Here is a 14,555-nt window from a genome sequence, read left to right as displayed (position 1 = left end):
ATAAGCGCTGATGTGGTTTGTGTTCCTAACAACCGTCTCCAGATAAGATAAGATAAGATAAGATAAGATAAGATAAGATAAGATAGAACTTTATTAATCCCTCGGGTGGGTTCCTCTGGGAAATTTGACTTCCAAAAAAAGCACAGCAACGACCGAAGTTACAGTTACAGAACTGTTATATATATACACACACACACACACACACACACACACACACACACACACACACACACACACACACACACACACACACACACACACATATATAAATACAGAGACAAATATAAATAAAATATACAAAGGGGATAAATAGAATAAATAGGAATAAAAAATAAAAATACAAGTGAATTGCACACAGATGTCAGTGTTTACCAATGCAGATGGGTTTGGGTTTGTTCCAGCTCGGCTTGCCATCCACCCCCATGATGCAAGTGAGCGTTGGGTCTCCCTCTAGTGTGTAGCCACTGTCGCAGTGGTAGGTGACGGTGGAGCCCAGCTTGAGATTGGTGCCCACCCGTGTCCCATTGCGCACCAGGCCGGGCTCAAAGCAAGACTCCCTAGGGTTCTCTGCAGAGAGAGGTAACGCAGTGGAAAATCAGTGACAGAAGTGAGCAGGCGTTGTTATTTCATGAAAGGATTTTTTTTTCCCTGCATCCAGCTGTAGCCGTGATACTGGAACAGAAGCTGTTCTCTGCCTAAGGTTACTGATACACTTGGATTTCGAACTTCCCTTCCTCCTTTGTGGCTGCGTTTGCTTTCACCCCCGCCCCACCGTTTCCTGCAACTCTGTGCTTTCCTCTGTCAGTAAATATATCTCACTGACTGACTGCCACTTTTCTCTCTAGCCCTTGACGGTGGCCTCTCATCTGTGGCTGCTGGGGTATGTATGGCTGTGGAGAAAGACAGGCAGCTGATTGAGAGTGACATGGCTCTGGCCCAAGGTCTGCTGACTGCACATAACCGCCTCTCAACCAACGCTTCGCTGTGCAGTCAACTAGAGAAGACAATGCACATACGCAAGCTTTCTTTGTCGAAGACACACACACACCTACACTCGTACCCTGCCAAACTTCACTTGCACAAAACCTGCAACCGACCACACACATCAATCATCACTTCTGAGATCATAAGAAAGATGTCTTGCTCAATTTACCATCGCATTGTTCTCAGGTGGAAAATGTACACGTGAGTGGAGGCCTGTCAATTTGTCACACTTCACACCTTTACTGCTAAAATAAACACGGGGGGGAAAAATGCCCAAAGCAATTTAATTCAATCTTAAAACCCAGTCCACTTTCCCAGCAAACTTTAATATTTGATGACTTACACCCAGCGTAGGAAGGTGAGTCAACTGTTTTCTCATTAGGGAAATTTCAACTGACACTTGAGTGTCTGACAGAATATATGTTCAAGAACCTGAGCTGCGTCAAAGGAGCTAGCTGAGTGCAAACTTTAAACAGGGAACACTGTAACAATGTTCATATAGCAGAAGCATTTCTTAAAAAAGGTTCACTGGGAGGTCAACAAAAAAAGACTAACCCACTTTAAAATGAGTCCCAGAGCTGACAAAAAATGTAACATTCTTCTTGTATTTTATTGCTTCACTGAAAATAATCAAAGCATGACACCTTTATATTTTAAGAACTTTTGGCCTCCTTATATCATCTTGCACTTAAAGATTTATATTTCGCATTGTACACCAAGTACTTTAAAAAAGTTTCTTCATTTCCATTTAATACTTGTACAGCTGCTGTTATTGTGTATATATATATTTATATTTCTTCATACATTCTTATATATTTCTATATTGTGTATTTTGTTGTATTTTCAACTTTAATTTATATATTTTATCTTATTCTTTCCCAGTTAAATTTACCCTTCATTCTAATTTGTGTTGTACAGTTATTTCATTTTTAACTTTAATTTTTATATTTTATTTTATTTTATTCCTTCCTAGTTAAATTTACCCTTTTTAATTTTCATATTTATTTCCCATCTTATTCATAGCCTTTTCTTTTATCTTTAGGTCACGAGCAGTTGTATAAGCATTTCACTGCATATCGTACTGTGTATGACTGTGTACGTGACAAATAAAATTTGAATTTGAATTTGATTTGATTTGAAGTACATGGTGTACTAGATCAAATTTCTAATTCATTGATGACAAAATTAGACACACAGGAAATAAATGTTGAATTTCTAAGCTGAAAGTTGGGGAACTAATGATATCACAGAGTGCTAGGGCCAGGTATGTCTGCTGACTGCCACTACCTGTTCTAAACAAGGGTTATTTAGCCATGAACCTTGTTTTGATATGTCATGAAAAGAAATATATATATTGGTGGTGAAAACATCTTTCAACGATAAGAAAGATGTCAGCTAGGACACCCTGCCCTCACCCTCGACAAAAATACCCCAAGCTTTTGGGGCTGAAGGGTAAAAATGATGGACATGAAAAGAGACAGCGGAGCTGTGATAGATATAGTAGGCATTAGGAAAGGGCCGGCCCTTGGCACAAGCTGGTCTGTAAATAAAATGAGCTGATTTAACAAGCCTTGACCCTGATTTACAGATGTGAGTGAAGATGTGAGAAACGCATCATCTGTTTTTTCCATTTTATTGTTGTGTTTTTAAAGGAGACATTTAGTGGTAAATTGGAAGAGAGCCCAAGATTTGATGAAGGTGTTGGATTAGAGAAATAATGTGCATGTTCCATACCTGAGCCACATTTAAATGTGGCTCAGGTATGGAAAGTCTTTGAGTCCACATATTTCCCTGGAGAGCCAATGTGAAAAGCGTAAAAGACCTAATCAAAGGATGCCTGAGACAAGAAAACAGAAAGACATAAAGACTGCTCAGTGAAGAGGCTGACAGCACCTCGGGCGCATTTTGTAATATGATTTTCAGGGCCGGGTTGACCAAATGCCGGATCGGGCCAACTCGTCGACGTGCTGTCTTCTCACCAACCAGACCCGAACTCGCAGCCAAACGCGCTTTTGTGCCATGTTGTTTGTCTGAAACCGAGGAGGTAATTTATGTATTATTTGGTTATGGTTCATTAGTGTGGAGAATTGGAAGTGGGGCGAGGGAGTTTTTCGAAGCCACACACTGGGTCCATCTGCTCTACCAGATTGGCCATACAATATCACACACTGCAGTGAATGTTGCTGGGAGTGAGTTAAGGGGTAGACTCTGTAACGCTGTCTTGCCGAAACATTGTTTCTCACTTCATTTAAGGACAGTTTGCCAATGAGTTGGAGGGCTGCGGCGCATAAACAGGTAGAGTTCTCAAATCAGTCGACTGCTTGTACATCAAATCCTATCTGAGCGCGAGCCAAGAAACGGGAAGCTTTGGGGTCAATGTGGAATTGGTTAAGTGTCTGATACCTTAAACAACTCTAATTGAGGTAGGGAGACTTAGGAAGATTTAACACTGCTCTCTCAAGCAAAACCCCTAACATAGATGCTGTGTCTAATTTAGAGCTTCCTCAGCATCTGTGTATTTGCTAGGAAGTGAGGTAGTCCCCTACAAGGCTGAAACAAAAATGCAGAACAAACAGATGTGCAACACAATCCTTAAACCAAGTGGCCCTCTGTGACCACTCGTGAACAGATACATTTGGGTCCCCTGAACAATGTGCTGCGGTCAACCGTGCTTAGACATGACACAACAAAATGCTGTTTGCTCCAATCTATCAGAGGCTCTTAGCCTTAGTGCAGCTGCACTGATCACGAGCCGACAGTTGTTTGTTTTCAGAATTCCTGCTAGGAGGCGCACGTTAATAATGACACCCAATCAGGCCATAGCAGAAACAGGGAGGTTGCGATCAGGATGCTGCAGCGCAGACAACCCATTCTTTCACTGGAGAATGTTTTCACACTGGTAATCGTATCCGCTCTGGACTACACTGAAGGGAAAGTTAAAAAGAAACAATCTGCAAGGTCGATAAGCAGCAGAGGGTAAATGCACTCTCTCTGTGCCAGAGGAAGAATTTTAAAATGTGAACTGTTCGGGGGATAAAGCTGCGCAACCTTCTTGAAATCTGCTGTTTTGTTCACAATTATAAGATGCTGGATGTGGAAAAAAAGAAGCCAAAATGAACACTTTAATTCTAATGGAAATGCAAAAAAGACAAAAAAACTCTTTCTCCCAGCGTCACTGTTTTTTATCCAATTAACCAAATACTGCATTGCTTTAAGAAAAGACATGTACCTGTGTACTGCAGCACAAATCCATTGCTGCTGAGAGAGGCGTCGCTGCGGAAAGCCAAGAAGAGCGTGTTGGAGCTGCTCTCAATGCGATCGGGAACATCTGTGCCATAAAAGCTACCCAACAAGGGGCTGAGGGAGTCCGGTCCATCATAGATGTGCAAAAAGTCATAACTTGGCTCCAAGCTGAACCTGGTTAAAGAGAATAACATTAAAAATATAATCACATAACTGCTGCTTAGATAGGCTGCGAGTAAGGTAACATAGCTTTACTAGGATGACTTTGAAAATAAAATGTGAAAAGTGGAAAAGGTTAAAAGATCAACTGAAGCATAAATCCCCCCCTCTGTTGAAAAGTCAAAACATATGCGTTGACATTTTTTCCTTTTTCTTTTCTACTGAATGCTTACTGGTTGAAGGTCAGAGAGATGACATAGTCCTGTGTGACAGTAACTGTCCAGTCACACTCTCGTCCGTGAGGATACGGTTCAGGATAGTCTGGAGACAGAATCAGCCCACTAGGACCTGTCAGGTTCCCGCCACATGGAGCTATGACAAGGAAGAAATCTATTACAGTTCACTGCAGTCGAGGAGCAAACAGCAGTGGCATCTGGACAGCAACTGAACTGCTATCAAACAACAGAGCTGATCTCAGTTTATCTTAAGATGCTGGAATCTTTTATTTTTCATTGCATAGATGTGTGTTTCATTTTGTTTGAGAACTCACTGATAAGTGTTCTTCTTAGCATTTATTGTTGGGTAAGACCAACACATTTCTAGTATGAGCCTCCATCATCCCAGTTAAAAACAAATAAACAACAAATATGATCAAAACAGAGGACACACAATTGTATGGTGTATACTGCAAGTGAACCTCAAATAAACTATATATAGATTACAACTACATGATGCTGCCAAACAAAAAGAGTTTATATAAGTGAGGAAAATATGCAATGTTTAAGCTGGAAGAAGGATGAATCAGAAGTCCTATTAAGTAGTTAAAATAGCCTGCAGGAAACAACTCAACAGTAAATCTTCTTTAAGCCTTTTGGACTTTGATAGCCTGGATCTATATAATGTTTTTTTCCCTGCGATTGTGCTGATGGCTGATTATAGCCAAAAAGAGTTTGTTGTTCTCAAAATAAATACTTATCAGTGAGTGTTGGGATTGTGTCTGATCACCAAGTGTCCCTACGCTTTGGAATCTGACAAACTGCTAACTTTAAATTTTTATTTTTCTAATGTTTTGCACAAGCAAAGTGACAACTTATAATGAAAATCAATTTGAAAAACAAACGAAAAACTTACTGGTCAAAAATTGCCCTAAAACAACACAGCTACATAGCTGTAAGAACCTCAGCTCGTACTCCATGTGCTGTGCAGCTTCCCCACAGGACGTTGGAGCAGCAGTTGATTGATCTAACTGAAACCTAGCTAATGCACACAGATGTTCTCTTACCTCATTCTCACCTGTGTCAGAAGTGTCCGATTGTTCGCCAAAAATGATCTAATTAAGCTAAGTGCTAATTAAATAAGGCAGCTAATCACAAGCTCTTAATTGCTATTGTTAATGACTTCACACTGTTTAGCAGAGAACCACGTGCGATAATATATTAACACAAAGACTGTACAAAGAGTGTAGGTCTGACTGAGAGGTCTGTGTTGTTATTGAGGAACAGGATAATCAGATCTCTCTGTCTGCCGCAGTGACTTCAGTAAATGTCGAGGGAACATGGCAATCAGGTTTGCCACTTAAGATTCACTTAAGGAGTCTGTTAAGTAATCGAGTTAGGAATCTGTATTCTCTACCTGTTCTACAAAAGTCAGGCCAGTAAGAGGAGATATACAGTAGACTGTATTAGGCAGGCGGCAGGAAATAATACGACTATAATAAAATACGAGGAGCCTCAGTCTTAGCACTTGCACAGCAGTAGTAAAGCTGTGATCCTCATCCATACAGGCTTTCGTAATACGGATGGGGTTATGTTGTAGAGTACCTGTGCATGTAGGAGGGTCTGGCTGCCAGAAGAAGCGACCATTGATTTCAGTGCAGGTGATCCTGTTGGCCCCCTGCAGGATGTAACCCGGATCACACTGGAACACCACATGGTCTCCGGGTTCCCTGCTGTCGCCACCGCGGGTCCCATTAGTAGGCATGCCTGGGTCATTGCAGGAGGTTGCAGTAGACACTGAAGGAGCAAAGAAAGGCTCAGTGAGTGAAAGAGTATTTAATGGCGCACGATTAGAAGATGAAAAGAGGGTATTATTGTCATCTCCTGCAGTGAAATGTGTGAGAGCTGAAACTGGTCCCACCCAGTCATGTTCATTTAACTTTCCCATCACTTCCTATCATCCTTCCCCCCCCCCCTCTCTCTCTCACCAGAAAACTGAAGAGCGAAGCCTTGTTTGCTGGTGAAGAAGTCTGTGGTGAACTGCAGGTTGATAGTGTTAAAGGTGCTGTGGACGTCTTGGGGCAGCACTGAGCCACTTAGCTCCCTCAGCAGGACACCTCCATCCTGGGGCCCATCCCAGATCCGAAGTACATCATGGACCTCTTCCGTGTGGAAAACCAGGAAATGAAGACTGAAAAACAAAAACCCAAAAAAACAAACAAACAAAAAAAAACAGACTTCAGAGGCACTGACAGTTGATGGATGAGTCTTTGTGATGAAATTAATGGAAAGCAACCTCAGACAAAAAAAATACACAAAACACCTCTGAAAAAAAGAAGAAGAAAACCCTTATATGTTACAACCCACATGTCCTTCTGATGGAGGGAAGACAAGAAAGGACTGCAATTGTTTTTCAATACATATTAAGAAAAAATTACCCCTATGATAAAGCAACAGGTATAACGTCCGCATTTTCTAAAATGCAATGATGCGTCTGAAGACGACCAGGAGAAATAAACGGATTACCTCAAACCGTATATGTTAAAGAATCAAATTACAACAGCTAATGTGATTAAAGGAGGCAATGACAATAGAGGAAAGACAAAAACACAGTTAAGGTCAAGTGTAAACAAGGGAAACAAATAACTTTTTAAAATGAATCACTGACGCCGGATCCAGAGCATTCAAGGGATGTTCCACAATGTCAGTCAAACAGATACATCTGCCACAGCATTTAATAGTTTCAGTCTAGACATCAGAAAGATGATGCTGTCAAAATATCTACCCTTCACTTTGGCTTAGACAGCTGTCAGCCAGCTGGTGGTCCGATGGATGTGAAAAGCACTATAGCGTGCGGTACGTTTGTGCCTGTTTGTAAGTGCGGTAGCCTCGACTGTGCCGTGATTCATAATGACGCATAGTTTGCAGTGACTGCGTGTACGTTAGATTTTGGACAATCTGTGGAGGAGTAAAAGGGCACAAAGTAGTGCAAGCTAGATCAGATGGCATTTGTTGACTTTGCAGCTTTACCCTGCAAGAGAGACTCAAACGTGTATTTATGATCATTTAAATTGTTGCTTTGATTTTTTCTTCTCTCGCTCTGAAACACACTGCTGTCTGGCAAGCCTTCAAAATAGGTGACTATAAAGTAATGAGGATGTGCTAAACTGTTGTGCTGACACAGAATAAAAGCATTTATCGCACAGTTTATTTGTCTTCTAATGCGCTGCAGCAATAGAAACACAGTCTCTAATGTTGCTTCAAGCGCACTACTTATACAAATTCACCGATACACCTTCAATAAGAGCTCGGATGTGCACAGGCCAGAGGCTACCCGCACATGTGCCGTTTGTGTTTGTTTGTGTGTGGATATAAGTTATGGTGCAAAAATGTCAGAAAATACTAAATGGTGGTGCAAAACTTTAGCGGGAAATTAACTTGAAAATCCACCAGAAAAAACAACTTTATGCTAATTCTCTAACAAACATTTTGGACCGAGGCAAATTCCTGACACTTTCCCCCATGTTTCAATAATTATAGCATTAATGCAAAGCAAACAGCTGCATTCTGAAGTTAAAGTTATTGGAATATAATGCTTATGCTGCACTTAAGTTCATTTGTTTTAAAGAAAACAATTTGTAGAGGTGTGTATATTTCTGTTTTGTGAAGAATCTTACGCGAGCTTTAAATTTCTATAAATTTTACCAGTGCTCACTTTTTAAAGAAAAAAAAAATCTGTGACTTGAATGGTAATCTGTTTCCCAGTATCCTGTGAATGCTGGGGATCATGGTACTTCATGTGCTTTTACTATTCTCATGGCTTTACACACAGACCCACACAGAGCCTTGAGGTATAGATGATGCAGAGGAGAAACAGCAACCCACTGATATGTCGGGTTTAGCAACAAGTTCCCACCGTTTCTGCATAATTGGTGTCAGACTCCGATTCCCATACTGTCTGATGTGTGAGCAGCAGCCAGAGGCTACCCGCACAATGTGCCGTGTGTGTCTGTGTGTGTGTGTGTGGATACTGTACGTAACCTACTTGACAAGTGCTGTCGCAATGCTTGTGAAAGAAGTGCACATAAAACAAACATGTGCAGACAGGCGGACCAGTAAATACTCACATAAATGAACACCGATAGCTATTTTAAAGGACACGCAGCATTACATAGTCTTACATAAGCTTTGATGCTTTTTACACAGATACGAACACACGGACGTAAACCTGCTACATTTATCAGGCGCACTGGAGCCTTTGTGAGTAATGTGATATAATACTCTCGGATTAAAATGCTATAAATCCTGATGCACATGTCACTTATTTTTACACCACTGTCTGCTAATGGTAAAAACACTTATTGTTGGCATGGCTCTTAGAAAATTGTGAGTTTCTTCTCCTAAATGTACCACTCTAATCTATCACTAAAGTTATAAACTTTAGCGATAGAATTTCTGAGATTTTTCTCAGAATCTGCTAAAGGATCATAATATGCCTCAATGCTGAATAGTGAAAAGTAAAGTTGCACAAGGATTTTTCACTGGCAAATCCTAGTTATGAGCTTCTTTTTGTTTGTGACCTTCATCAGAACTTTTGGGCTTAGCACCACACATGAATAAATATTGGTATGGCATCACATTCACAACACAACCTTTCCTATGATAAGAAACTGGAATAAATATCATTCCTTCTCATGGTATTCATTTCCCTGCTAATCTCTCTGCTGCTAAAATGCTAATATTACAAATGCATAGATGAGACATCTTTACATTTTTTCTGTTTCTGTTAGAGTCAAACCTTTACATTTTTATTAACGCTAAACAAAAAAAGAAAGAAGAAAAAAAAGACCTCTTTAGGCTGCTGCCACTGCAAACAAAAGTCTGATGAAACAGATCTCAAACTTTCAGTGGTTTGAATCAAAACGTGGGTGTAAGTGTGACCTTTTTTTTTAAATCAACTCCTGCTGAAGAGCACTTGAGCAGGACAATTGACTCTGAAGTGCAGCAGCACAAGAAAGCGACTCTCCTTGACAGCTCACAGGTGTAAGTAAGCAAACCTTTTGCACATGCCACAATTGCGATGATCTACTGAAGCATTTCTCACATGACCCTAAGCGTCATTATATTTGTAGTAGTTCGAGTGTTGCTCTGCTAATATTCCGCATGCTGACTATTCCCTTCACTTTAAGCAAACAAAGACTGTGTTCAAAGGTCTCCATCCTGGTCATGTACGTGCCTCTGGCAGTTAGATGCTTGTTATGAAAATGCTGTTATGAAACCCTCAGGTACTATGATCCACTTACGCTCCACCTCCCCATACTTTAGACAGGAGATGCTGAAATGTTTCACTGAATTTGCCAGATTGAATAAATGAATAAAACCAAAAAAATATTTTTTCTTCAAATATATGTATGGGCATCTGCCTTCTTGTTCTTGTGTGTGTGTACTGAGACAATATTGATTTTGTGCTTGAGCATAATGGTTTTTTTGGGAGTGGGGGATTTGCCTAATCCAGAATGTCAGAATCAAGCACAAGTCACGTGTTGGACCAACTCACGTGTAGAAGAATCTCATGCCTTAAGTCAACCAAGCTGTTTAATAGCATTGTTCTCGATTTCCAGATGTGTGTGTTAAATAAAAGAAGGAATGGTGTGTGGAAAGACAGAGGTGTAATGAAACAAGGAGCAAACACACGATCAATGTTAATCATTGCTGGGTTGCTGGAAGAAGAGAATACTAGCAGGAGAATAAGAAGTTGATGGCAAGCAAAGGAAGCTCTGGATGTAAGGATGAGCAGTTGAATTGATAGGATGGACGTTGGGGTGCATGTCGGAATAACTGGTTTCTTTTATAGAGCATCTGAATACCGCATCTTTTTTTCTGAGTCAGGAATGAACACTCACATGTGAGGGATGCGAAGAGAGTGACATCTAGAATACAGAAAGAGAGTAAGAGTCCTGCAGGACGATTGTAAGAACACATGCTGACATTAGAGCTCTCAGAAGAACACGTGCAAGACCATTGAGAATGTACTCGTCTTTTAAAGAACCAATCCTCCTGGCAGGCATTTTTCTTTGACTATTCCCTGATTTTTTTTTTTTTTCAGAGGGACCAGGACCAGGAAGACAAATGTTACTTTCCAACTAGGAAGCAAGCCTCCCCACTTAACTCAAGTACTTTGCGGGGGTTGGGGCGGGAGTGAGGTACAAGAAAGATGAATGAAGCAACATATTGAGAAAAGTGGGTATTACAGTTTATCTCGCTAAGGAAAAGGAAATTTGGATCTCTGCGTGCAGTTAACGTTTTGTGGAATCACAGGGAACCATGTTTTGAAGTTTACGGTGAGGGGTCTCCTTTTACACTCAGTCCCCTCTTAGCAAGATAAAATGGTTCAATCAAGTGTCAGAGGAATCGCCGCGAGGAGACGAGATGGAGAAGAGAAGGATGGAAAAGATTTCTTAGGTCTCTTTTGATTCTTCCTTAACTATTTTGTATTCATATGATAGAAATAGAGAGTGTCGAGAATCTCTCATATGAATACAAAACAGTCTAGCTGCAATCAAAAGTCCTGTGGGGAGTCTTCAGAGTAGGTGCATGCGTGCATGAAGATGATAAATAAGTAAGTATGTGCGGATGTGTATGGATATGTGTGGTGTGAAGGGAATGACAAAGAAAAGAGATGTAGAGCAAACACACTCCTGCAACTCTTTTTTTAAAACTAATTGAGAGCGTGTGTATAAAGCAAATGTCACAGTGAAAGCTAACCTCATCAATAAGTGTAAATGTGGCCTCTGTGGGACTGTCCCTGTGGGATCATTCATCAGGATGGAGACGCATTTATACAGCAGGCTTTAAAAAAGACGGAACAAACGAGACAGTGCGGTCGGCATCTCTTCGCCGGCTGGACACCTGAAAAACTCTGCGGTCACGGCGATCTTTGTCCAGTTCATTTACTGTGAGGCACATGATGTAATAGCATGTAAGCAGTGTTATCATGCAGAAGAAAGTAAGGTTGCAATTATTCTTAGGCAGGAAAAGGTATGAAAGACATTGGAAAATGAATCAGTGAGATAAAAGCAGAGGCTGAAGACCCCCCCCCCCCAAAAAAAAAAAAAAAAAACCCCACCTCATGGTACCCAGCCTGTTATCATTCCCATTTCGTCATCATTCTGGCATCTTATAGACAAGCGCAAAGTGTCCTTTGGTATTGATGCCTTGATGTGGTGAGTTTATGGTAATGGTGAGGTGACAGGTTTGTCACTCTAAACTCACATATGGATGCTTGTAAAGTGGGTAAGTGTCATGGTTACACCGTGAAAGAGCATTATTGACTAAGAAGACTTATCTTTTTGTCCCCAGCAGTGCAGAGGTTGGTGCACCAACACCAAATAATAGCTTGTGTTATCACTGACGCCAAATCCTTCTGCTCACATACATGTTGTGAAATCAGTACCATGTCACCCCAACAGAGCACTTTGCTCTCAGACTGCAGGCTTGCTTGTGGTTCCTCGGGTATTTAAAAGTAGGAGACAGACCTTTCAGACCCTCTTCTGTGTAAAGGTTAGGACACCCCTACTTTTAAGATTAGGCTTCAAACGTTCCTTTTTGATAAAGCTTATAGTTAGGGCTGGATCAGGTGAGACTGAACCTTCCCTTAGTTATGTTGCAATAGGCATCGACTGCTGGGGGTTTGCCATGATTTACTGTTTCTTCTTTTTTCACCACTTTTCACTCTTTGTGTGTATACACCACTCTGCATTTAATCATGAGTTATTACTAATCTCCACAACATATCTTTTGTCCTGTCTTCCTCCCATCAACCCCAACTGGAATCGACAGATGGCTGCCCTTCTCCGAGTCTGAGTATGTCGGAAGATTCTCCCCGTTAAAAGGGAGTTTTTCCTCCCCACTGTCACCAAATGCTTGCTCATAGCAGCTTGCCTGATTGTTTTTTTTTCTGTATTATTGTAGGGTCTTTACCTTATAATACAAAGTGCCTAGAGGTGACCGTTGTTGTGATGTGATGCTGTAAATAAGACTGAATTCAACTGAATTGAATTGAATTGACAGAACTGCAATATTTGATGCAGGGGGATGAGGCTGACCACATTTATTTTCTTCTCAGATTTATCCTTTATTCCAATTATAGCACTGATGCCTTGCGAACAGTTAAAACCAAGTTCAATATCGTAAATACAAATTAGAGTATATGTTTTCTTACTGAACACTGTGTTTAAGATGAACATTTACAGCTTCGTTGTTAAGTTTACTATGTGGTCTGCAGCAGTAACCACTGAATGTTACCTCAGTAAAATGGCTCATTGCCTCCCTTATCATCGCAGTTCATTTGATCTTGTTATTATCTCTTCATGCCTATAATCCACTCTTTGCTTCCTACCTATATTTTAATTCCATCAATGTCCCCAGGTAACCTTGTCTCTAGGCTGTACAACTTCTGGTCTCTCACACATACTCAGTACAGTTTGATTAGTGTGCTACCTTCAGCTACACCACATGATACACAAGGAATCCCTGGGCTAATGCATTGCAAATTCCTCTCAATAATGAATTTCATGCGTAGGATCAAAGACATGAGCCAGAGCATACCTTCTAGAGGAATGCCAGGGAGCCAGAGGAAGGGACGACACTAATGAACCTAAACTAGCAATCATGAGGGACCTGGGAATGTCAGATGTTCAAGATATGCAGCGGCATTCACGCATACACAAATCTACGATGACGACATGCCGAACATGTCTTTTTAAAGACATGTTTGCATTGTTTGGGATGGAAAATAGATATGAATCAGACACTAACCAAACAAAAACACAGAAGTCCTGAAACAAGGAAGAGTGGCACGATTAAAAGTGACGCATTAAAAGGATTAACACTACGGCAAAACCTCTGCTGTTGTGTTTGGGTGAGTGTTGTTGTCTATATTTGTGACTAGATATTACTCCTCATCAGTTATGATTTATGTCAGTTCAAGTATACTGGAATACAGAGGCACACATCAAATAACAGTGTAGTGCATATATAAAGATTAGGCATTAGGCATGATATACATTATTAGGATTAGTATGAGATCTTGTAGTGGAAGTTTATCCAATTAGTGATAAGAGATCATAGATCTCCCACTTGAACCTTTTTATTGTGTACCTATGGATTTAGGGGATTCTCCCAGAGGCTGAAGTACACTGTGCCATGAGGCTTACACGATTATTTTATCAGATTTAATTGATGCTCCATCACAGCACACTGATCCAGTTATCCAGTGCTATTCTGAATAAATGATAAATTTCTATACCATTCAATATATCTATACCATTGTATGTATGTATATAATACACACACACACACACACACACACACACACACACACACACACACACACACACACACACACACACACACACACAAACACACACACAAACATATATGTGTGTATATACAATTTTAAGACTTGGCAAGGACCAGATTATTTTTTTACCCTGAGATATAAAACCTTAGAATTTATAGAAAATGCACTTTCTTTTTACCATGACCATGGCTTTAACATCCTAATGACCTCATCATGTGTAAAATGTTTTGTTGTGACACTGCAGGCTCAAAAGAACTCAGTAAACTCTTGCGCAATCTTACATTTATAAGAACACAAATTGAGTGATTAAACAAACACACAGAAGCCTGAAGGTGTTTTTCCTTCCTCCAAGGGCAAGAGTAATGGCTACGTATTGAATTATGGAGGTAAGACGAGGTGAGGCGAGGTAAAGAAGAGCAAATAGTTTCATTAACAGACTGACAACACCAGGGGGTGAAACAATGAAAATACTGAATATAAACTTAAGTTTCTATTGATCAAAAGTGCAAAAGTGTCAAACAAGGAATGTATCAAAACCAATACAACCTGCAAGATCTCTCAAAAACTCAGAGCGCTTGACTTGCTTTTTTTTT

The 14,555-nt window shown here is 40.5% G+C and overlaps 1 protein-coding gene across 1 annotated transcript in view; it reads right to left on the bottom strand.

The window, feature by feature from the left end:
* Positions 1–14,555, bottom strand: part of csmd2 (CUB and Sushi multiple domains 2) — a 296,524-nt gene that overhangs the window by 94,115 nt on the left and 187,854 nt on the right. Inside the window, exons 27-31 of the mRNA XM_080862285.1 lie at positions 6,590–6,792; positions 6,207–6,398; positions 4,620–4,758; positions 4,214–4,401; positions 373–567 (exon numbers count right to left, since the gene is read on the bottom strand). Of these exons, the coding sequence (XP_080718411.1) occupies positions 373–567; positions 4,214–4,401; positions 4,620–4,758; positions 6,207–6,398; positions 6,590–6,792 (917 nt within the window). The remainder of the gene's footprint in view (positions 1–372; positions 568–4,213; positions 4,402–4,619; positions 4,759–6,206; positions 6,399–6,589; positions 6,793–14,555) is intronic.

Source organism: Rhamphochromis sp. 'chilingali' (assembly GCF_963969265.1).
Source record: "Rhamphochromis sp. 'chilingali' genome assembly, chromosome: 17".
In the NCBI taxonomy this organism is placed as follows: domain Eukaryota; kingdom Metazoa; phylum Chordata; class Actinopteri; order Cichliformes; family Cichlidae; genus Rhamphochromis; species Rhamphochromis sp. 'chilingali'.
Note: the sequence above shows the minus strand (reverse complement) of the source record. Positions and strands in the feature narration are given on the sequence as shown.